This window comes from Crotalus tigris, unplaced genomic scaffold (genome assembly GCF_016545835.1).
Source record: "Crotalus tigris isolate CLP2741 ecotype Arizona unplaced genomic scaffold, ASM1654583v1 scf7180000017814.3102382, whole genome shotgun sequence".
Taxonomy (NCBI): domain Eukaryota; kingdom Metazoa; phylum Chordata; class Lepidosauria; order Squamata; family Viperidae; genus Crotalus; species Crotalus tigris.
Window position 1 is genome coordinate 1,577,786 of NW_024096652.1, and position 24,199 is coordinate 1,601,984.

General features: G+C 41.0%; 1 protein-coding gene across 1 annotated transcript in view; it reads left to right on the forward strand.

Moving 5' to 3' along the window:
• Positions 1-24,199, forward strand: part of SLC9A3R1 (SLC9A3 regulator 1) — a 73,799-nt gene that overhangs the window by 45,074 nt on the left and 4,526 nt on the right. The window contains exons 2-4 of the mRNA XM_039342866.1: positions 8,249-8,410; positions 12,798-12,951; positions 22,851-22,891. Of these exons, the coding sequence (XP_039198800.1) occupies positions 8,249-8,410; positions 12,798-12,951; positions 22,851-22,891 (357 nt within the window). The remainder of the gene's footprint in view (positions 1-8,248; positions 8,411-12,797; positions 12,952-22,850; positions 22,892-24,199) is intronic.

The following is a 24,199-nucleotide window of genomic DNA, read 5'->3' on the forward strand; positions in this document are numbered from 1 at the left end:
CTTCTGTTTTTCAAGGCTACTAATAGCAACTTTGTCAACTGGCGGAAATTGTCTTAGAATCTTTATCATTAACATATGGCCACAACACAGGGGTGGTAGTTCTTCCTTCTTTATCATTAAACTTTTGTATGAACATATTTCTCCCTCAAATAGTGTTGTAGGCATACTCTAAAGATATCCCTTCTTGTGATGTGGAGAACTTGGGGCAGAGGTCCCCAACCTTTTGGGCACCAGGGACCGGTTCCATGGAGAGAGGTTTTTTTGCGGACCAGAGGGAATGTGGTTTTGTGTGCTGCCTGCATCCTGTAGATGGGACTTTGGTTGTTTGTGCAGACCAGTTGCTGGCATGCTGCGGCCCAGTACTGGTCCATGGACCAGGGGTTGGGGACCCTTGACTTAGGGGACTATTTGAATAAGCATAGCTTAGCTAAAGTATTGTGTGAACTAGAGAAAGTAAAGGGTGACTTTATTTTTCCCATGGAAACTCCAGGGGTTAAAGTAGGATATATTGTAGGATAGATGCCTTCAGGTATCTGCAGGTACTAGACAGGGGATCTAGTACCTGCAGATCTCAGTTTCCAGAAACCTAATGATACACATTATTTTGAAATGATGTTTAATTGAGGAATTTAGATGCCAAATGCTTTAGTTCAAATAGGCTAGAATTTGGGGTGTCTTCTGAGATCAAAGTTAAGGTAACCAGTGCTTTGTTGAAATTACTGCTTTAGGCTATACTTCTTGATTCATGCTGGTTATTTATATAATCATAAGTGAACTGCATAAAAACAAATGTAAACAGTATTATTATCATTACTCTGCTAACAACTTTATGCAACCAAAGAGGTTAAGGCAGCAATCTGTAGTGAAGTTCTAAAAGCCATGCACAAAATGGTATGTTATTAAATTAGAATTACTTTAGTAATCCCAGTTTAAAAATCATTAAGTGTTTATTGGAATTGCTAACTCTGGAAGGGTTGGGCTTGGATGCTCAATTCCAAATGTAACACGCCTGCAAAATGCCAATGAGGCAACCATCTGATTTCCTAATAAACTAGAGTTATAAGCCAGTTTTCCCCAACCTAATACGTTGCATACGTGTTGGACTATATCTTGCATCCTCCACATGTTGACTGAGAGTGATGGCATTTGTAATCCAAGACATCTGAAAGGGACCATTGCTAGCTGCAAATGTTCTTGCTCCCACTCTCAATTCTCTAGATTTTTCTGTGTTGCTGGTTTGTTGCGGCACTGTTAAGATGCTGCCTCTCTAATTATCTGTTGCAGAAACCAAGAGCTGATTTATGGCATGACAAGCAAAGAAGAATATTCTGGCCCAGGAGCATTCTGGGTACTTTTAAATACTCATTGATACATACCTTCTGCCTAACCTCAGTTCATCCTAATGCTTTCTATCTCAATTCCTGTTTTTTGAAAGAGGAAACATGTGGCTCAAACTGCAAATTATATCCCTTTCAATGGCAGAGAAGAACAGAACACAGTAGAATATGGGCTTTGTATGCAGAAAGTCTCTAAGAGTTACCATCACTTGGTGCACCTTCAACTTTCCCAAGCTGGTGCTCTCCAGATGTCTTGGTTTACAATCCTCTGCATTCTGCTTGGTCTTGGAATAGGATTCCTTCTCCATGCCACACCATTCAAATGTATCAATATAAGAGCTTGCTGGCTTAATGTTTGTCACATTACATAGAGCATAGAATGCTTTGCTTGGGAACCCTCCATTTGTTCCTTCTTTTCTTATTCATGCACTAAACTGAGACGCTTTGGGGAGAGGGGGAGAGAGAGAGAGAGAGAGAGAGAGAGAGAGAGAGAGAGAGAGAGAGAGAGAGAGAGAGAGAGAGAGAGAGAGAGAGAGAGAGAGAGATGCTAATGTAAAGTTGATGCGATTTAGACCATTTATGACATTTGCAGAGGAGAAGAGATTGGAATGATTTCTGCCCCTGCCTTTTCCTCCCTCATCCCAAATACTATATATGTGGCCTCCACTATGTCATCCTGAGTTATTCTTGAACTGTTCACAGGCCATTCTTTTGCAGAATGTTCCTTCCCTTTCTGACTTGCATTTCCAAAGCTATTTTTTTTTTTAGTTCTTGAATATTTTGGCTTTTTCATTTAATGTCTTGAATTTGCCTAAGGAGCTCAAGGTCTGCAGCTTTTTGCCAGTGCAACATCCCTATGAGGTATATCAGGCTGAGTGTATCAAGACCAGTGAATACTGTAAACTTCATAGATGACTGGGATCTGAACTTCAAACTTGAGTATGCCCATTTACAGTAGCACAACTTGTTCTGTTTTCCGTGTAAAGGCATTGAGACAAGGCAGAAGTAACAACGGTTTTCTCTTTATTCAGATCACAACAGAACCAATACAAAATGGCGCAGATTCCTCTTATATCCCTTTGCAGAGACAGTGTCAGCCAATCAATGCAACGGATTCTCCCGCCTTGTGCATGCGCAATAGGCTGAAGATAGCCTGTCTGGTCCCGGGCATCCACGTGGTCTGCCTGGGCCTCTCTGCAGCTTCCTGTACCTGCTGAGTCACTCAGCAGGCCCAGGACATAACACAACTGGCTGAGGAATTCTGGGAATTAAAGTCCACAAGTCTTAAAGTTGCCAAGTTTGGAGACCCCTGCTCTAGACTCTGAAGCTAACCAGGATTAACCTTTAGCACTTGGAAGGAAGCCCATCAGCCTATTCTAGGGGCATGGTCTAGACTGGAACCCCCCCGCTTTCTCACTGCAGAAAAAAAATAACGCAAAGCACTTCGGTACTGTTGCCTAGAAAACTGCATGGATATGTCCACAGAGTCATCAGAAGTGACTTGAAAGCATTTTTTTCCCCCTTTCATTCCCACTTATTTTCCAAACTTCTGCCTCTTACATGTTGGCTACATTAAGCCTATTGCTATAGAATAGCCTCTGCATTCTGCTTGGTCTTGGTTTTTGTGGTTTCCGTGTAGTTCATTTTAGAAATCTAGTTTAGAAATACCAGGGTAGACAGAAAGAGGTCACATCTACCGCTAGAACAATGGGCTAGTCACTCATATCAAGAAACCAGAACTCTGATTTAGCAGGAGCAAGTGAGCTTCAACTGGTATTTGCCGCGTAATTATTCTGCTTGGTTCCTCTTGACAGCCAGAGCAGATAAATCATCTCTTGCTCCATCAGACGGTGGCTTAGTGTTGCATGCAAACCGGTAACCTTGTCTCGGCGCTTTCCTAACATGCCAGTTATATAACTAACCTTAGTTGGAACAGCAGAGTGTACCAGTATGTTTTTCTCAACCACAAGATCTCAGACCTGATCAGGGTGTATGAGAATTGCGTAGTAGAGTTTGGGATTGTTCTGCTTCAAAAGGTTGTTGGAGGTCAGTACAATATTTTCCCTGCCTTCTATAACCAGTCACAGTTTCCAGACTTTTACTTTTGGTGTTAAAAGTTCATCAGACTCCATTCTAGTAAATTTGGAATCAAAGAAGCCAAATTTCAAGTGCTGGAGCTTTTTTTTTTTTTTTTTTTTGGTTTTTGGACTCTGCTTGTCTCTGCCATTTGAAAGCCACTAAAAAGGTACTTCAAAGAAACAATTTGCCACATTTTTAAAACAAACAAACAAACAAACAAACCCTGGGGTTTCAATGCTAAAATCTGATTACATGATTCTCATGATCATAAAAGGAATATTAAGCAAGATGCTTTCTTTAGAATACCAATATTGTCTCCTCCACTACTACCATTCATTCCCCCCCCCCCAAATTTGGGTGATAAAACCAGTGCATTTTTTCTAAAAAAAAAAAAAAAAAAAAAAAGGTGCCGGAACTCACACACGTCATACAACCCGCCTTGCCTACCCTACAAGGTTCCATCCAAAAAAGGTGCCGGAACTCCGTTCTGGGCGTTCTATGAGAAAAAAAAACCCTGGATAAAATACAAATCAGATGCTTTTTCTTCTGCAATCTCTGGAATTGTTTGAAACACAGAGGTGCCCAGAGAATGGGTGAGGAGATGAACTGTTGGAGCAGACTTGAGGAAATCAGCCCAATCTCAATTACAGTTTTGCAGAAAGAGGGAGGAAAAAGCAAAGCTGGGATGCCACGGGTTGGGAGCAGGGTATACATTGCCTGAGGCTTAGCTTGGCCATTCATCTACTCTCTGCACAAGGTAAAATATTTTTAAAAAATGAAAGTGTCTTTCAATTTGTGGATTTAAAAGAATTTTAAAAGGGCATCTTTAGTGAATTTTGCTGTTGGAATGAAACTGATATGTTTAAAATGTATTTTTTTAAACAAACAAACAAATAAATAAATAAATGTGAAGTAATAGATGCTGAGATTGTTTTGAATCTGATCCAAGCAAAACTGTTATTGCTTGACAAAATGCATAATGGGCATCTTGTGTGTTTGTGGTAGTTGCCGTTTTTCTTTGGTGTATACAAGTGGTGGTGCATTTTAGAAGGAATGACTGGCAGCTGCCTCCATCACTATTATCAGAACAGAGGTCTATTCTTTTAACATTGCTATCAACAAAAAAAAAAAAACCTAAATAGAATTTTTTTTAACTTAATGCTATTCTGAAAAAAAAGACTTTCCTTGTATGTGACTAACAAGCAAGCAAACAAAATATAATATTCACCCGTGTATATTGACCTTTGACAGCATAAAGCTTTTTTGTTTCTGAGCGTTGTAGTGCGCCTGCTCAGAGGAGCTTGGGTGGTGAAGACCAATTGTCCTGTGTCCATGTCTTCGTTCCCAGCAATCATTCCAGAGATATGGAAGCAATCCAAATATATCCCTCAAGACAGTTTAGTTTTCTTGTTCTTCTTCCCTTTTCATCCTGCTGGGTTAAAAAAAAAAAAAAAGCAAAGGATATGCCAAATATATGGAAAATTAAGCTGAAACCCTATGTTGCTAATCCTTTGATTCCTATATTTAAAAAGCTGTGGGAAGAGTTGGAATCTCAGAGAAAGCCTCTTCTGTAGTTGGGTTGGGATTTGGGGGATTTGTGTAAAATGTGCCTATAATATGGGATGTTTTCTAGCATATTTTAGAAGGTACATCTAATTTTTGAGATTTTTTTTTTTTAAAGGATTTCAGATCCAGATTACTGGGTAACTAAAACAGCTGCCTATTGAAAAGGCAGAGAAGGCATAGTATGCCCCTTAATATTGTTGTTGTTTAGTCACTGTGTCTGATTCTTTGTGACCCCGTGGACCATAGGGGATCAGGCCAGGCTCCCCTGTCCTCTGCCATCTCCCTGAATCTGTCCAAGCTCACCCAACTGGGTTGGTGACACTATCTAACCATCTCATCCTCTGCTGTCCCCTTCTCCTTTTGCCTTCAATCTTTCCCAACATCAGGGTCGTTTCCAATGAGTCTTCTCTTCTCATTTGGTGGCCAAAGTATTTGAGTTTTATCCCTTAATATAATGTGGGACAAAAGCCTCTATAAAGATTTTACTTGCCCCCTATGTATGTATTGGAGCTCCCCAGTATAACTCTTCCTTTTCTTATGGGATGATCAGGATCTTAACATTCAGCTTGCATCCTGTGATTATGTGTGCTTGCAGCAGTCATCTTCCTGTTGCATATTTTTCCATTGGACTCTTCTGAACATTTGTCTGTATCCTTTAATAATAACTAAGGTGGTGATGATCACGATGCTGCTTTTCTTAAATATTTGGCTTTGCTTGAAGCCATAATTAACTACCGAATGTTAAATAGGTCGTTCCTCATTGTGAGAAGGACAGCGATTCCATTAGCGTGCTTAGCAAATCAGAACTAAGTTTCTAATAAAAGATCATACAGATTGCCTTGTGTAACAGCTGCGTAAGAAGAACATTTAGGGTAAGGAGGAGGTTACACTGAAGACTGTGTCACAACTATAGACTTCTTGAATGCAGAACAGGCTGTTCTGGAAAAGAGCACAATCCATGCATAAGAATAAGAGTTAGAGAGCAAGAATCAGTCCAGGCCTCTGACATAGCATGTTGATTCCCACCAGGCAGACATAAAAGACAACATGGGTAATCCCAGAACCTTTTGGCACTGGCTTAGATCGAGGATACATTCAGTTGTCTCTCCTACTGGCAGACAGATTGATTTCAAATGTATTCAGCCCTCAATAGAGGAAGAAAAATATTTCCCAAATATTTCTGTGCAAATAACTGTGATCTGACATGCATGAAAGGATACCACGAATGGTCTGCACCAGCCTGCCTTAGATCAGGTTGTCTGAATTGCTGAGAGTTTTTCCAGGTATGGCATTTGAGGATTCCTCAGGCTGGAAAACATGGCCATGTGAACTGGAGATAACAGGAATTGTAGCCAACACAGTTTTGTTTTGTTATTTTATTTATTAGACGTCTAGAAGTATACTACCTATCTTGCCAAGGCAGCTCTGGAAGGAACCAAATTCCTCAGACTTCAATGCCTTGTTTTATACATGTAATTCATGTCATCCTTTCTCCAATATAAAACACCAAATCTACCCATGGGAAAAATTCCAGAACTAACATTTTCCTGGGAACTTCTTTCCTTCCTTCCGAGTAATGAGGTTGTGCGACCTTTGCTTTCTCTTCCTTTTGTAGGAAGATCAGTAGTAGTCAGGATTGCTAGGTAATATGTTTATATCATCCAGCTCCAATAACCGCGGGTGGTTTATAATATCGAGAGAGTGCTTCATTTTTTTCTTAACAATTCTATAATTAAGATAAGCTAATTGGAAGCTAAGCAGGGTCAGATCTGGTTAGTAGTTGGCTAGGCAATCTCCAGAGAATCACTGGGTTGTAAGCTAGATTGGGCATTTCAAAAACATTTGCATTGCTGCTAAGAAATCTATGTGGCCATGAAATCACTAGAAGCTGAACTTAACCTGAAGGAGATTATCTTTGCAAACCAGGCAGTAGCAGAACCAGATAAATAAATCTGATCACATAAGTAGGAAAAAAAGAAAGAAATCACTGTTATGTGACATCTGACACACTTTGGCTTTATTCTTCTCTGGGAGACACTTCATGAGATGCAAAATTTGGTGTAAATAAGCCACACAATGTTGATGAGTGAGATAGCTCTGGCAGGATCTAGGCCCAATCTTGTTGTTGATGGAGTTTTTTGAGTGCTTTAGCTTCTCCAGAAACCTCACCGATTCCGTCACTGGGCTTGGCTTCAGTATCTGATGAGGTTGAAATTGCTGTGTGGGAGATTGGGTGTGCCAGCTTCTCCTTTCTTCTGACACCTTTAGTGTGTGGTAAGAGCTCCTGCTGTCATGCTCTAATCTCCACTGTCCTGCCTGTGATCCAGAAAGAAACCTGGATCAGCGTAGCATCTGGAAGTGACCCAGTCAAATAGAGGAATGCTGTAAGGGACGGTTGCTTACAATATATGTTCCTGCAAATGTTATTGGAACTATTAGTAAACATTCAACTGGAGCTAACCTTGACAAGTCTTAATTAACCCCAAAGACCAAATTGCTTCCCCTTGTAAACATTCCAAGGGTCCTTCTACTGATTTCTGAAGTTCATCTGCCTGAAGGTCAAATTGTTCTTCTTTGTTCCTGTTGCATGTATGGTATACTTTTCAGGAAGGCCTTGCTGAAAAATGAATGTTTTTTTCTGACTTGAGTTATGTGTCTATATTATGTAAACGCACATAAGCATTTTATGTAATGCAGTTCTGTACAAAATCCCAGCTTTTGTTAAATAGAAATCTTATGTGGTACCATGGAAATACATTACTGTGTATATATCAGAACGTTCAGTTCCAGGACCACCCATGGAATGAGTGGAGAGAAGGTTAAGAAACAAAGTGCTCTCAACCTTGAAGAAAGAATTTGAGAAGTAATTGAGCAGTCCTGGCCTTTGGCTGTGTTTTTTTCCCTTTCCTCCATAAATAGCACTTGTGGGCAATGAGAAAGGTAAAATAAACTAGAAGGGCATTGCCAACCCATAGTAGTAGATAATTCTTTTCTCTTTCTCTACTATTTTTTTGATCTTGGCTTATTAGGCAGACTTCATAAGTGGTTGTATTGCTAATATTTCTGGGAGCGTGCACCAAGCTATGAAAGCCAGCCTGTCAAGGACACAATTCACTCCTCCAGAGAGCCCAAATTTGCATTATTGGATTGCAGGACTGCTGATGGCAAGACTCAAATTTGAACAGATGCTGATCAAAAAGAAATTGATTCGGTGACAATAAGTGAAAGCTGATATCCCAAATGCCTTTTATGTTTCTCTGCTTTAGAAAGAGTTGAGACCTCGTCTCTGCCAGATGAAGAAGGGCCCCAACGGCTACGGGTTCAACCTCCACAGTGATAAGGCAAAGCCAGGCCAATATGTCCGGGCTGTGGATCCAGATTCTCCAGCTGAAGCTTCGGGGCTGCGGCCTCAAGATCGTATCATTGAGGTATGTATTGTGGGGTACACTGTTTGTTGCAAATGAATTAACATTTGAGTAATCTAGACTCTGTCTTCTCAAAGGGAACTGATTAAATGTAACTTGTGATCCAAGAGTTGTGCCAGCTTAGCCATTTCTGAGCTTTTCAAAATCACCTCATATACCTCGCTGTTTTTAAGCCAAATAAATTGCCAGTGAAGTTGGGGAAATAAAATATCCATCCATTGTCCGATTTGAGAGTAATTATTGTTATATAGTATTTCTATAGCCTGCCATAAAGAATGCAACCAAATGCCTTTACCTTGCAAATAAGTAGAAGTCTAAAGGCAGAAAAGGCAGGCACAGCCACACTTCTCTGTGCATTAATGATTCACCTGTGGAGATGGTTACCAGCATCAAATTCCTGGGTGTGCAGCTAACGAGTAGGCTGGCTTGGTCGCTCAACAGCGAGACACTGGTGAAGTGGGCACAGCAGCGCCTGCATTTTCTGTGTCGCATGAGAAAAGCACATCTTCCTTCCCCTGTCCTAACCACTTTCTACAGGGGGACGATCGAGAGCATCCTGTCATACAGCATCACAGTCTGGTTTGGAAGCATCACTGCTTCAGACAGGAAGGTGGTGCAGAGACTGATGAGAATGGTCGAAAAGATCATTGGCAGCTCCCTCCCTCCCATCCAGGACATAGTACAGAAGCGCTGCTTGAGCAGGGTCCGTAAGATTATCTGGGACACTACACATCCTCTTCACAACCTGTTTTCCTTGTTACCTTCTGGGAGGAGGCTTCGTGGTATTTGTAGCAGAACATCCAGATTCAGCCATAGTTTCATTCCATACAGCATTAACCCTGTGAACTCTCAAGCTTCCTCCTTCTGTTATATATTCAAAATGGACAGTATTTAATATTTATTTGTTATGCATATGTAGGGGTGTGGGTCTATACATATGTTGTATATAGTATGTTTAGGTGTGTGTCATGTATGTGTTTCACTTTGAGAGCGGACAACTAAATTTCATTTTTGATGTGTGCCGTTGTGCCCACAGTAAAAAAATGACAATAAAGGTTATCTTATCTTCTTGTCTGAGACCATTTTCTTAAAGATCCTTGTAGACTCTTTAAATATAAATTAAGACCTTCTTTCCTGGGCTCCTCTCACTATTGCAATCTCACCTTGGCAGCAAGGTTTACCTTTTGGCATAGGAGCTCAATAGCTCCACCTCCATGATGCTTGTTGAGAAACTTCAAATTGTCATTGCTGATTACAGCACCATCCAGCAAGGCATGTCCCTGCCCTGAGGAATTTCCAATTAAATTGGGGCATGGAAAAGCAATAACAGAAGATGTTTGGGGCAAAGGTAGCAGGGGAAGACCAGGCTTATGTTTAAAAGAATACCCTTGTGTCTTAACATTGGTTTCAGCATAAGCTTAAGCTTGAACTTCTTGACGGACAGTGTAATACGCACAATAGGATATATTGGATGTTGGTAACCCAGGCTCACTTTCATGCCAATAGCCCCTTTTAAAAATCAGAGGGGAAATGCCAATGGTAGGGAAGTTATGACCAAGTCTGGGAACCAAAGGTGAATAGAAAGCCCTTTTGAAGGGCTAAGTTAGACAAAGATAACTTTGCTACACTATCCAGGGATTAGTAAAGGAGTGAGATTTTTCTGAAGCAAAGCAATTACCATTGGATTACATAATCAAAGCTGTCAGGCGTGCATGGCTAGAGGTGAAGCTACGCAACACTATAGATATATGTAACATTTTATACAAACTCCCAACTACACAGAGTGCTTTCATAGCTTGCAATTCTGTCGCAGTCTTTAGGAAGAAACGAGCAAGAATGGCACTTTTGGAAGGATATGAATTTAGCCAAAGAGAGTGGAAGATTAAGGCTAAGAAGGCAATTCCCTATTTTGTGACAATGTGTAAGCTAGAAAAGAAGGAGTGATAAACATATACAACTTCTACTGTGTATAAATTACAGACCCGTGAGTAACTTTCACTCCTATAAAAAGTTAAGGATAAGGCCACAAGTTCCATAGCCCATTATTCTTATTATTTTTACCTTACAGTGTGCTTAGTTTAGGCTTCTACATATCAACTGCACAGAAAGAAGATCCAGCAACTAGGTTATTTGTAACTTCAGTATGTCATAAAAACCAGGTCTGGGCAGTCTTGATTGGTTGGTGTCGTGGGAGCACTGGGTGTGTCTTTTTTGTTACATGCACAGTTTTGCATGTGCCCAGTCATAATGCCTTTTGGGTCCTAGAGGCACTCTTGTAAATAAAGATTATGATAGAGTTGGTACTTGCTATGCAGCATGCCTTCTATTATGTTTTAATTAAAAGATCCTTTAAAGCAAGATAAGAAGCGTGCCAAGCACAGAGGGAGGTATCAGAAGGATGCTAATGCTCACAAGCCCTATATTGCTGACCCTGCATTGAATTATCAAGCTAGCTTTGCAAATGGACAAAGGGCAGAGCAGTACTGCAGCATCATAATGTGAGCCCCATCCCCTTTCTTCATGTATTGCAATGTTGCATGTACTGTATGCTCTCAAAGGGGAAGTTGGCGGTTATCTTCATTCTAAAAAAGCAGCGAGTTGCTATAGATCAGGGGTCCCTAACCAGAGGCTACGGCCATGTACTGGGCTGTGGCCCATTTATGCACAGTTCCACTTGTGTGAGCAGCAGGGGACCGCTGCTATAGATGCCACTGTGGGAAACAAAATAGGAAACGTTTTAGCTCAAAGTGAAACTAACATAAGGGTTATAATATGCAGGTCTTATACCCAGATCTCTGACAGTGCATTTTGTACTTTCTTTTGAAATTACCTTGAGTATAAAATTATTTATAAAGACAATAAAGATGGGATAAAAGTAAAAATAAACAAATAAATAAATGTAGCTGATTTTCTTGTTCCCTGCTGTTAAGTCATACTGACTGTAAGAATGACTTAAGAATAGTGAGCAAAAGTAATGGCATCAACTAAAGGTCAGAGCTGGGAGTATCCGCTTTCAGTCTAATTAAAATTCTGATATCTGTTGTAATTTATTTTTTATGATTTATACATTGCCTTTAAGCACATGGGTGCTCATTAAGCTCTGGGTACTGCCAGGTTTATATTGCTGTTGCTGCAGTCCAGCCATATCCACTCCTGGACTGCTTGCTGTGTTACACAAGGCCCTTCTCTTTTAAGATAACAACCACAATGTGGCCTTACATTCTAGGTGAAAATAGTCCCTGACCATATTTGTTGAGAAATACAAAAACCTCAAAAATGGTACTTTTGAATGATAATATAATCTGCAGCAAAATTTAACAGCCATATTTCCTTCCTTCTTGAACCTTCAGAAAGGGCAAAACTGGACTCATAGTAAAATCTAAATATAGACCAGTGTTGTGTTTTTGCTCTTCTGAGCAGTAGCTTACTTTAAATTAATCCAGTGACCATTTTCAGCCATGGAAATAGTAAGGAATCATTGATGGATCCTACTGAAAGGCCTACCACCAGATTTAATAGCTTCCATAAAGATACAGGTATCCTAGGATCATACAGCTGCTCTTGAATGACCCTACACAGGCACTGGGTTTGACAGATTGCATCTGTTGTTCTGATGTACTCACCCTCTTGTGTGGCCCTCTGAACTTCCTTGGAAATGTATGGCAGACTTTTCATTAAGAATGCTTGCGTTTTTATTGAACAACTTTCGGTTAGAAATCAGTTTGTCCATCTGAAGTGATCTGGTCTTCAAAGATTAAGCTCCCTTGACCTTTGCAATATATGTGAGGGATTAATGACAGGTATAAAGAACTGGGTTTCAGTGGAAGTGCAGCATCCTGAAGATAGAGCAGAGCCCTGATTTTGATCCATCTATTTCATGTTCACAAATTTGGAAAGGCAATGAAGCTCTAAAGCAGTCTTTCAGCTTGGCATTATTTTGCTCAAAAGGCAGCCTCATAACCCAAATATCCCTGTTCACAGAAAATGTTAATTCACTAAAACATGTTGGTTAAGGATGGTGAGAATTATAGCTTGATGCATTTGGGGGGGGGATACCAGATTGAGGAAAATTGTTTGAGGGACACTTATGTCACCAAAGAAAAGAAAGGCCTTTACTATATGTAATTCAGATAGTTAAACATATGACAGTTTTAAATATCCTGTGACCTATCACATTAGCAAAAGTCTCAGGTATGATGATTTCTATTGCTTTTGTGGGAGACAGGTTATAAGATTTATGATACTATATAGTCCCGTACTTGCTGTTGCTATGGGTGCTTCTGATTGTTGTGGGGTGCATGCCAACATTTCTAAAGTCTCAATATTGTTGGGTGATTGCCTGAATATGTGTTTCTTTGTTTGGGCTCAGAACATGTTTCTTTCCTGGCAGGTGAATGGGCAATGCATGGATGGCAAGCAACACTCAGATGTTGTTTCAGCCATAAAGTCTGGTGGAGATGAGACCAGTCTGCTAGTGGTGGATAGTTTAACAGATGAATTCTTCAAGAAGTGCAGAGTCATCCCCTCTGAAGCACATCTGAAAGGTATGGGATCCTTTTGCTAAAGAAAATTTTATTGTGTTTTGGGTGAGATTTAAAGAACAACTGCTTCCTAGCTAGAGATGCTGTGAGTGTGTTTGAATGCAAATCTGAGGTGAGCCCACTGGATAGGCTAGAAAAGAGCCCCTGACACTTCTCATTTTCTGCCTTAGAGTCCTATACCTAACAGTGCAGTGTAGCTATGTCTGAGTCTTGAGTGGAAATAACTGATCTCACCAGAAACAAGACAGGAATTAGCAGTCCTTTTAAACATTAAATACATCCCAATGATGCAGAATGACCAGGAACAATGTGCTATGTGAACATCCTCAATAGTTTCTGTATTTGACACAAAAGAACTAAAAAAGAAGTGGGAGCACCTCACTGGCTCATTCATAAACGCTGAGTTCATTGTTAAATGAGTTACAAGATGTTCTTCCATCTTTAGGAATGTAAGAAGCTGCTTCATTTTGAATCCTCCACTTAGTTTATTGCACCCAGAATAATGGATACAGACTGATAGCTGCTCTTCATGGTTCAGAACAGTTTGCCCAGCCCTTCCACAGGACAATTCTGAAGGGACTGCAGTTAGATTTTTCTGTGTTCAAAGCATTTGCTGTACTACTGAGGGGTATATTTTCTCTCAAGTAGAACAAAGACCCCCTCCCCCCAAATTCTGGGTTAACATTCTCAAATGCTGGCCTGGTTGTGCAGATAAATGAATGCTAAATTTCATATAAATGAAATCAAATGTTGGATATACAAGTCAGAAGGCCTGTCCCTGAAAAGCATGCATTGATGATTGGGAGCTAGTCTTGGTAATGCCTGGCTCCTTTCCACACAAATAAGAGTCTTTCTCTATCCTCCTTGTTCTCTACACCCAGACACAAAATAGAATTTTCCTGAAAAACAGAAAGACATTTAAACCATACTAGTTTAATGAACTAGTACAAAGCATGTTTGAAGTACATCAAGCTATCTACCCTTGCATGGGGTCCCAAACATCCCAGCAATGAAAGGATTAAAAAACCAAGAAGGCGAGACACATGCTAGCTCACTCTTTTCACATGTTCTTGGCACTTAGATGTCAAATTAGAGCTTGTATTGTTGTTGAGATCTGCTTGCTTCATCTAGGGCAGACAACAGGTTTGGGGCAGGGGCTGCTGTACTTTGTAATCTTATTCTTTGAATCGTGATTAAAAACTGGGAAGTTCGGGGAATGTTGCTGCCAGGATTTTTGATTTGTGTTCTTTGGGGGACAACCATTTCTGGATTAAGCTGGCAGAGTCATTGTACCCCTGTTTTAATCTTTATTTCGTCAAAGCAGCAGCAGCATCAAACATCACACTGCCAACATTAACAATGCATTCATAGGTGTGGAGAGTACATATGACCTGCAGGTTGCCCATCCCTGCTCTAGATTCTGGCCTTTGAAATGTGGCCTTAGAGTTCATGCCTGGCATACACTAAAGGCTCCCCAAATCATCTATGTCCTGGAGGGGAGATTCCCTTTATCTCCTGAACAGGATTAAGATTAGTGGATGACTGTGGAATGTGCACCTTTGAAAGATGTCCAAGGCACCATGTGTGTAATTCAGACAGATTTACAGAACTTTAATTCTGTCAATTACTTGCTTGGAGTTCTATCCAGAATACAGTCTTATCTGTTTCTCTCTATACAGTGTAATTCTTGGATTAAAAAACTGTAAAAGGAAGAAAGGAAGGAAGGAAGGAAGGAAGGAAGGAAGGAAGGAAGGAAGGAAGGAAGGAAGGAAGGAAGGAAGGAAGGGGAAGGGAGGGAGGAGGAAGGAAGGAAGGAAAGGAAAGAAGGAAGGAAGGAAAGAAGGGGAAGGGAGGGAGGAGGAAGGAAGGAAGGAAGGAAGGAAGGAAGGAAGGAAGGAAGGAAGGAAGGAAGGAGTTTTTCTAAGGGAGGATCCTCACATGAAAAACTCTTATAGGTAGTCCTCAACGTATGATCACAATAGCTCAAATTTCTGTTGCTAAGCAAGACATTAGTTAAGTGAGTTTTGCCCCATTTTATGACCTTTCTTGTCAAAGTTGTTAAGTGAATCACTGCAGTTGTTAAATTAGTAACATGGTTATTAAGTGAATCTGGCTTCCCCATTGACTCTGCTTGCCAGAAGGTTGCAAAACCCCCTGACATTGCAATTGTCATAAATATGAGTCAGTTGTCAAGCGTCTGAATTTTGATCATGTGATCACAGGGATGCTGCAACAGTCGTAAATGTGAAAAATGTCATAAGCCACTTTTGTCGGTGTTTTTTCAGTGCTGTTGTAACTTCAAACAGTCACCAAATGAGCTGTTGACTACCTGTACTAGATTATACAAATGGACTGATCTCATGTGAACAAGTTGGAGCTCTCTCTCTCTCTCTCTCTCTCTCTCTCTCTCTCTCTCTCTCTCTCTCTCTCTCTGTGTGTGTGTGTGTGTGTGTGTGTGTGTGTGTGTGTGTGTGCGTGCGCGCACAGAGGCAGAAGAGATTGCTGTCCACTTTAACTGCACCATGAGTTCCGGCCCTTATTCCTTTGTGAGGGTGCTTTTTTCTAGCAAGACCACATTCTTCCTCTTAACCCACATAAGATGCTTTTTGTTTTTTGTCTACAGGGGACTTCATTTATAGAAGGGGGAGTAGAAATAGTTCTATAATTCAAAAACAATCCATATAGCCATTACGTCTATGTAGTTATTATATATTCTACTTCAAAGTTAATTGAGCAGGAAGAAGTAATTCAGGGGATGAGGTCTTTTTAATGGTAATTAAATAATACCATAATTTACCATTAACTAAATATTAACAGCTATTATAATGCCTAATGAGGGAAATGTTGGGTTTTGAAAAGTGGCTAGGAATGGCTTATTTTGGCACGTCACCCAATCCATTTTCTTATCTGACATTATTAGAAACAGTTAAATCCTTCATACGTTTGTGGCAGGGGTCAAATAAGTTTGGCATCCATATATAAGTGGAAACTATTTTCTGGTACTCAGAAAAAGTAGGTTTCTAGATTAAACATACTTTTTATGAGCACAGTAATCTAGTTTGTAACGAAAGGAACATCTGGGGAAAGGCATCTGTTCTGGGCTTGAGTCTTTTGTGTATGCTTTGTCTGTTGTGTTGGGACTGGATCAGCAGTCCAATCACTCTGGAAATGTCAGGATTTTAAGATCTATCTCTACTAGGGCATGTACAAGATGCCATCATTCATGATTCCACTTCACAAGGCTCGCTTCACAAGGAAAGGACAACCTCAAATCGCTCTGCTCCATAGAGAGAGGAATACAGAGTAGTTTTGAAAGAGGGGAGAGTCCAAAGAGAAGAATCCTCCACTGCCAGATCGTTGAGTCAGAGGAGTGAGGCATGGGGAAAGAAAAAGCTTTGCATTGCAGTATTGACATCTGACCTTCGGGATCTTCCAACAGGCAGCCTTTTGCCAAAAAAAACAAAACAAAAAAAACCAACCTTCTGTTTTGCTCAATAGGTCTGAGATGAAAAGGGCACAACAGCACTGAATCATCTAATTACTAAATTATTTAAATGACTTTCAAAGGCTAATTATTAGTGTATAACAACCTCTTAGTTTGCATGGCTGTCTAGCAGAGTCAGTATGTAGAACTATCTTCCAATTTAACATTTGGGACATATATACATAACAGTTCCCTTCTATTTTGTACTAGGATCTAATTAATCATAAAATCATCACATATAAACATTTTCTCTTGGCAAGAAAGTTCTCATTGAGAATCCAGATTGTGGAAGGTTCATAAAGCAGGAGTAGCCCAAGAAAGAAGGGCTCTCTATTTCAGTGGTGGCGAACCTATGGCACAGGTGCCAGAGGCGGCACTCGGAGCCCTCTCTGTGGGCACATGTACTGTCTCCCCGGCCCGCCTCCTCCTATGGTCCCCTCCTCACCAGCAGCCCCCCTGGAGAAGAGTTGCCCCTGGGTGCGGTCCACACGAAGCAGCGGAGCCAAGGACATGGTAGCTGGGCAGCAGGGACAAGACTCCACCTTTGCACCCCATTGCGCGCAGATGATGCTGCAGGGGATGTGTGGAGGGCATGGCCGCCATAGCACTGCTGGGCTGCCTGGGTGATCTGTGGCAGGCCATGGAGGTGGTGGGTGACCCAGTGGGCAGGGTGGAGCGGGGACGGGGTGGGGGGCAGTTTTTAGGCACTCAGTCTCTAAAAGGTTCGCCATCACTGCCCTATTTTATGATTCTCTGGACCAAAGCTGGCCTTTATTACATAATTGATTCACTTGCTTTAGAGTACTACAGAGCTGGAGATGTTGTTGCTCTGTGCTGAATGAAGATTTTCAAGCGTTTGATCTCTCTCCATGTGATGCATCCTTAAATCTCTCATACAATATCTTTTTGAATTTGGATTGCTTGCTTTGGGATCCCACGAAGGGATGGCTGTGGGTGGCAGAAGGAAGGAAACATTTCTGGAGCATCTGTGGGACAGGACTGCTATCAGTTACCCAAGAAAGAGGGGCAGTGCTCTCTGGGATCTCTTCATCCATTCAAACCTTTTTCTTCTAGATAGAATTTGTTGCTTGTTAGGAGGTGGCAACACCTAGCTGACATTGATTGCTCTAACCCAAGGTTCTGTCTTGGTTGGTTCTTGGCTAGGAAACCAGCAGGAAATCCCTAGGCTGAGAAGTTGAAGAATCATCCTAGAAAAGGCAACCCTTAAGATGGCCAAGACAACTGATTGGATGCTGCCTCTCTTGACTCCCTAAATCAACCATCAGTAGACACAGAAATAAACCGCATTTACACACCATTCAAAAGAGACAGCAAAAAGCTAAGAAGGAAGCAAGTCTATGACACATTCCTTCCAGCAACCAACACCCAGATGAAGAGCAAATAGCACTAGACAAACAATCAAACAGTAAACAGCAGCCTCATCAAAAAACTACCAGGGAGAAAAACACACACCCAGCAACACTGAAAGGGCAAACTCCTGTATACAAACAGGGAGCAAACCTCATACTTACCAGCATGATGATGTTCTCTAATTGGGTAACAAAATGTCTGCAAGCAAGCAAACAAGCTTAGAAGGCACCAAGGACGCCACAGTTCAACCCTGAGCTACAGATAGTCTCTTCTATTGGATAGGTGGATATAAACATTAGCACTTGGGATAAAGTATATAAAATATTCTAAATGGTTAAAGAGAAGTTTTCATCTTCAGACACAATGTCGGTAGAGCAATTTCTAATGCGTAGAGCAGCAAAACCTACAGTATTTGAAAATATCTGTGGTACCAGACAGAGTAAGCTCTAGTCAAGCAAAGAAGAGTGTATACATGGTGATGATGATATCCCTTTGTTAGTTCCATCTTATTGCTCTGGAGATGGATGGGATGGGCTGCAAGGGGATTGTCTATACTCTTAGGCTGTGCTTGCCAATTGCCCAGAGCTCAAAGCAAGAGATTGCTAAGGAGTAACCTGAGTGAGCGGCTGAAAGATCTGGATTCTTTCCAAGGGTTTTTTGTTTCTCCTTCTCCAGGGGCCTAGAGTCCTTAAGCTCTGTGTCTACTGAAAACCTTGTTCCTAATATCTCACAGGTGCATTTTCCAAAAGGCAGCTAGACTTTCTTGGGTTTTTTTCCTTTGAAAATGTTTCACTTCTCATCCAGGAAGGTTCTTCCATACTAACAGTTCACCAGTTAAAACTGAAGAAGCCTCTTCATTCAAAGAAAATGAAAAAAAAAAAAAACCCACAAGAAGGTCCAGTTGCCTTTTTGGGAAAAGCACCTTTGGGGCAACCAAGACCTGGATGATTGAGAATCTCCATAGACACCTTATTCCTAATCTTAGTGCCTTGTTCCTCTCAGGGCCAGGAGCCCAATTCTCAAGCTATCCATAATTGGGATCACATTCCAGGTTCACACACTCATGCCTTCTGGTGCAGAACGTCTGCATTTGCAGCAGCTTCTTTTGACATGTATTTATTTACTTAGTTAGTTACTTATTTGCTCATTTACTTACTTATTTCTAAACTTCTATGCTGCTTATCTCTAAGCGGCTTGACATCTGGGGAATGAGCCTACAAAAATGGCAGTATTATTTGCTGCTGTTTCTCTGGCTTGTACCATGATGATGTGTCATGCAAGACCCAAGGAGGTGGAAAGGAATAATTACAGTCTCTCTTAGCTGATAGCTGTGTGTCCAGCTGATGTTCTCTTTGTTCCTGAGAACCTGTCTATTCTGGATGGAGAATGTCTGCCCTTCTAGTTTCGCTCTGAGCTTTGTCTCACCTAAACCAGAACCAAAACTATATTTGGATTATGAGAGACGGCCATTTGTTTTACTGAAAGATGTCCTAATATTTTGCAAATATGTGCAACATACTGTAATTGGAAGGGGAGCCAGGGTCTAAGGAGTTAGGCAGGCTTCCAGCTTGGTCTAGGTTTTTTTTGTTGTTGTTGTTGTTTAAGGCAATACTGGGACATGTTTTTTCTCTCCTTCCCCTGTAACAAAGAATTCATTGTTGTGGCACCCAGCCACCAACTGCCATTTCCTTCAGTCCTTGTGCATTGTTTGTGTCTTTGGCAAGTACACCTCAGAATTATCTCTGTGATTGTTGCTAAACCACAACTCCAACGCCAGCTAACTGCCTTTTCTTCTTCTTTGACGACAACACAGTATCTAAGCCAGAAAGAAATGAATTCTGCCTGCTGCTCTTACTTAATTTCTCAGCAACCATGGTTGAGGATTAGAGCTGGCCTTGAGTGAAAGTTGTTGTATTGGGGGAATCTGAATTTTTAGAAAGGGAGAGGAGGCAGATCAAGAAGCAGATATTTGGATCCTAAGTAGATGAGCACAAACAAGAGACTTTCTTCAGTTCTTGGACTGAGTACATAATTTCCACTGTGTCATTGGTGAAGATTTATTGACAGAGGCTGGAGCCTTGTGGAAACCAGTTGAACAACTGGGGCAGCTTGGCTGAACTCTCACATGATGCTAAATGAGGATTACTGAAGAAGCCATAATGGCCTGGTTCACACTTTACTTTTAAACCCAAACAAAATGCAGCGCATTGTCTTTCCCCACTGCTGAACTGACTTTTTTCTCTTCCTTTTCGTGACTTGTGGTAAATAATGGTGACGTAAAATGGTGGCTCCCAATGCAGCCTTGTATCCTGCCTTTGAATCTGATCTGATTCCACTGCCAGATGACGCTGTCGGTCAGGGGGAAGAGTTTTATGACAAGCATTATGCTGTTGCAGTGCAAGTCCCATCCCTTTTGTATATCTGTTGTGACATCATGCACACAAAAAGGGGACGTAGTTTATGTCAAGATTTTGGATCAGGTCCTGTGTATTCCTCTATGCCCTGGTTAAATGCAAGTGGGGTGGGGGACTGCCTGTAGTATAATGTGTAAACCTGGGAACTGTGCTGGTTTCATAGCAACCAAGCTTTTACAGACCTCTGGCTACATCACAGTTTTAATTGCTTTTGCAGCTTTGCAGCTTTCCATTAAGATACCATACTGAATTTTGCAGATTGTTTTGCAGAGTCTTGGGTTTGTGAGGGTGTTCTCCCCCCCCCCGTCCAGTTAGCATTCAAGGATACACAGAAAAAATTGCTTTAAAACCAAGTCAAGTCTCAATCTCAATGGAGAGTAATTGTCCTGCTGAGCAGTGGCTCTCCATGCAGAATTCTCCATCCTTTGCTCCTTCACTGTTTTCCTGGAAATGCCAGGAACAGCACATGGATCCTCCAGCATGCAAAGCAGGTGCTGTACCACAGACTTACAGCTCTACACTTCCTCTAATGACTTTCCAAGAGTTGAACTCCACCTAATGTTTGCGAAACAGCAAACTATTCCGCCACAATTTTTCTTTTTATTTAATTTGAAAATTTAGGTCCCAATGTCCATAAAACAATAAGGCAATCGGTTGAAAAGTGTCAAAAGTTAGATATCAAAAATTTGAATGAAATGCAAAAGAAGAGAAAAATATTAATGCTATCAAGGAATACTAACTCTGCGAGGGCTTAGAGAATGTTCAGGGGAAGATTTAGGTTAGAACAGCATATCTGATAAAAGACTAGACAGAGTTAAGCAAGAAAAAGTTTGGGGCCGGGACAAAGGATTTGGCATCTGCAGTTACTTAGATGACTGGAACGATCTCAGGGTTTATGGTGTATGTAAATGGCTCCAATTCTTAGATAAGTTTGGCTTATATTCATGAACCTTTTGAAGTTTATTGGGGGGAAAAAAACCAAAGCAAAACACCACATTCAGAAACAAAATAGTCTTCAGTGGTAGCTTCTGTTTTATCATTGAATTATTAAAGCGTCTTAGCAATTATGTGCTTGAGTTTTAGAACTGCTGGCAGACAGGCATTTCTGGTCAAAATAGCCTTGGTAACAAAGCTGAAATCCAAATCTTTGGGCATGCAGGTCTTGTGAATGGTTTGCCAGGTATGAACACCTGCCCATCCCAAATCATTACCCAACACCTTAGCCTGTCAGATGACCGCTATCAACCCCAAGAAAGCTTGGGGAAATAGATAGAAAGGAATAGGTTGCTGCTACTGTTCCACAGCAGAATGCCATTCACTCACCTGTCACTGCATTAAAGCAGCTCTTCCTGTTCTCACTTTTGGGGTGCTCCATGAAGTGTGCAGTAAGAGCACAAATGGAACAGTGACAGCAAGAGGGGATTGTGCTAGGGAGAATTGTGCTTGGTCTACATTCCATGGCTCATGATATAGTTCTTCAGTTTGTGCGCTGCTCCAGATGTTTTCTATAAAATCATAGAGAAAGTTCTGCGTGGAATTCCATGCATTTTTGGTACAGTTTATTAAATTGCAGTGACTCAGAAATTGGGTGTGTTGGACATGTGAAATAGGAGAAACTATTTCATGTTAAGTTGGGAGAATCCGGATTTGCTGCAAAGCTCACTGGATGATCTCAGTGATCTGTTTCACCACAGCTTCCTTTCCAGAGTTTCTATGAAAGTAACACAAAGGCAGGAGTAAAACCACCCTTGTTCCCTAATTGTGCTTGAAGACAATTGTGCTATAATAGAAAATGTAGCAAATCTCTGTATGAAGGCAGGAATAATAGCATTGGTGTTTCAGTCTGACCACTTGCCTATTGGGCGATTGAGAGGGAAAAATACTTGTGGTCGATACTACCTACATGGTTTTGCAATTCACGCCTACCTCTAGAGCATGTAGGCCAGAGGCAGTGCTGGTACTATTTGCCTAACACAAAGTTGTGAGAGATTGCAATGGCACAGGGCACTCACTGAAAACCATACACATTGGGTTAGTTTTGGAGGGATCTAAGGATGTTTTAAGCAACTGGAAGGCATTAATTTGACCCCTTAACCCCTAATAGTCCCCATGCAAGGTACCTTGAGTCCCTGGATAAAAGTGTGCAGGAGAATACATCCATCTATCCATCATTCCATTCATCCATCCAATAAACCGTATAACAATGATCACCTACCCAATCTGATGATGTCAAATATTATCTGTTCTGCTCCTTTAACCAATTCCTAAAGACAAAAGAGTTGTCCATTTTTGCCATATATTGGATATTGATCTGTGGAAGGAACTGCAGAGAAGGGTGCATTTCATTATGTGTGGGTGTGTGTTTGCGTGTGTGGAGAGAGAGAGAGAGAGGGAGAGAAAGAAAGAGAGAGAGAGAGAGAGAGAGAGAGAAAATGGGATGACGGGATATATTTCTAGAGCAAAATTGGGAGATGCCAGAGGAAGCAATGATCCTTGTTTCAGCCTGTTGGTTAAGGGATATGCTAAGTATGGTAGTATTGCAATGGGTTGTAGAAATCCTGCTAGAAGAAACAAAATGTATTCACTTCCTTTTTCTTTCTTTGTTCTATTTCTCATCCCCCCACCACCCTTAGGTCTTTTACCAGAACCAGTGGCCAATGGTGATGTGGAAAAGGTAAAAAATTACTGCCAAGCATATGGTTCCTTGACAGATGTGTTAGAACCAACATTCAACATTGCAGATTCCTCTGCTCCACATGTGGTGGTGGTGGTGGGGTGGGGTGGGGTGGGAGGAGGATCAACAGATTACTGATCAACTCTTATGCCTTTTGAGTCTACATTGCTAGGAAATTTTAACTGGCCCTAATTTTCCAATACATTTACACCGGAGATAATACAGAAGCATTATGCATGCCAAGGTTGTCTTCAAATAGTTGTAAGATAGTTTCTTTTTCCCTGTTTTTTTTTTTAAAGAAAACATTCTCTGTACAAACTGCTCAGAGCACCCCTTGGCTGGCTGCCAGATCAAAAGAGTGGAATCTTCCTAAATTGGTAAAGGAAGGTGGGCTGTGAAATCACTGCTCTTGACGTTCCTGTAGAGAAAAGCAGTCTGGGGAGAGGGGGGAGCTGATGCCTTGGAAGACCTGTCACTCATTTCGGAGCCTGCCTCTTGTCACCGAATAGAATGGCCCATTCTTCACCCGATGGGTGGAATCTCACATCTTCTAAAAGGCCAAGTTACTTCCAGTCTGCTTTGAAAAAACAAAGCCTAATTAAAGTCGGAGAAGAAAGGGAACCTTATTAGGAACTTTTTTTTTTAAAGGGCTGGGCTTTTTTAAAAAATACCTTTGAATATACATTCAGAGACAGAATGAAGATGTTGCCAGACTATGGGTAAACAGTATAGATATGTCATTCAATGTCACCTTTTTCCCCTAGTTGGTCTGAATGTTAATTGCAAGCCAATATAGAAATAGTCACTGTTCTGCACCACCGTCTGCCTCCCATTTGATGTAATGCAATAATCGCTTTCAGAATCATTTCATATACCTCTGTAGAACTAATATAGAAGAATATTTATTTATATTTACATTCATTTATATATTTCTCACATTTTTGAACCAGCCATCTCACTCAGAGAGAGATTGTCTTGTTTTAAAAGATTCTGAAATACAAATATTCCTTGGGGCAATCTTTCAACAGATTTCAAGATTCAAGATCTTTCAGTCTTTCAGTTTTCCTCTTTCATAGCAATTTCTCTCCCAATTTGTCCAGCTCATCTTTTCCCAGAATTTTCAAAGTTTAGCAAAACCTCAATACACGCATAGCATTTTACTAGAAACTGACTGGTTAAATTGTGTACACAAGAGCACTATGAGAACCCCCAACACAAGGCTGCTGCAAGGAATTTTTAATTAACAATTTGCTTATCATTCAAATCTGGACAAATTACAGTTAGTTTTAACTATGTTTAGTGGAAACA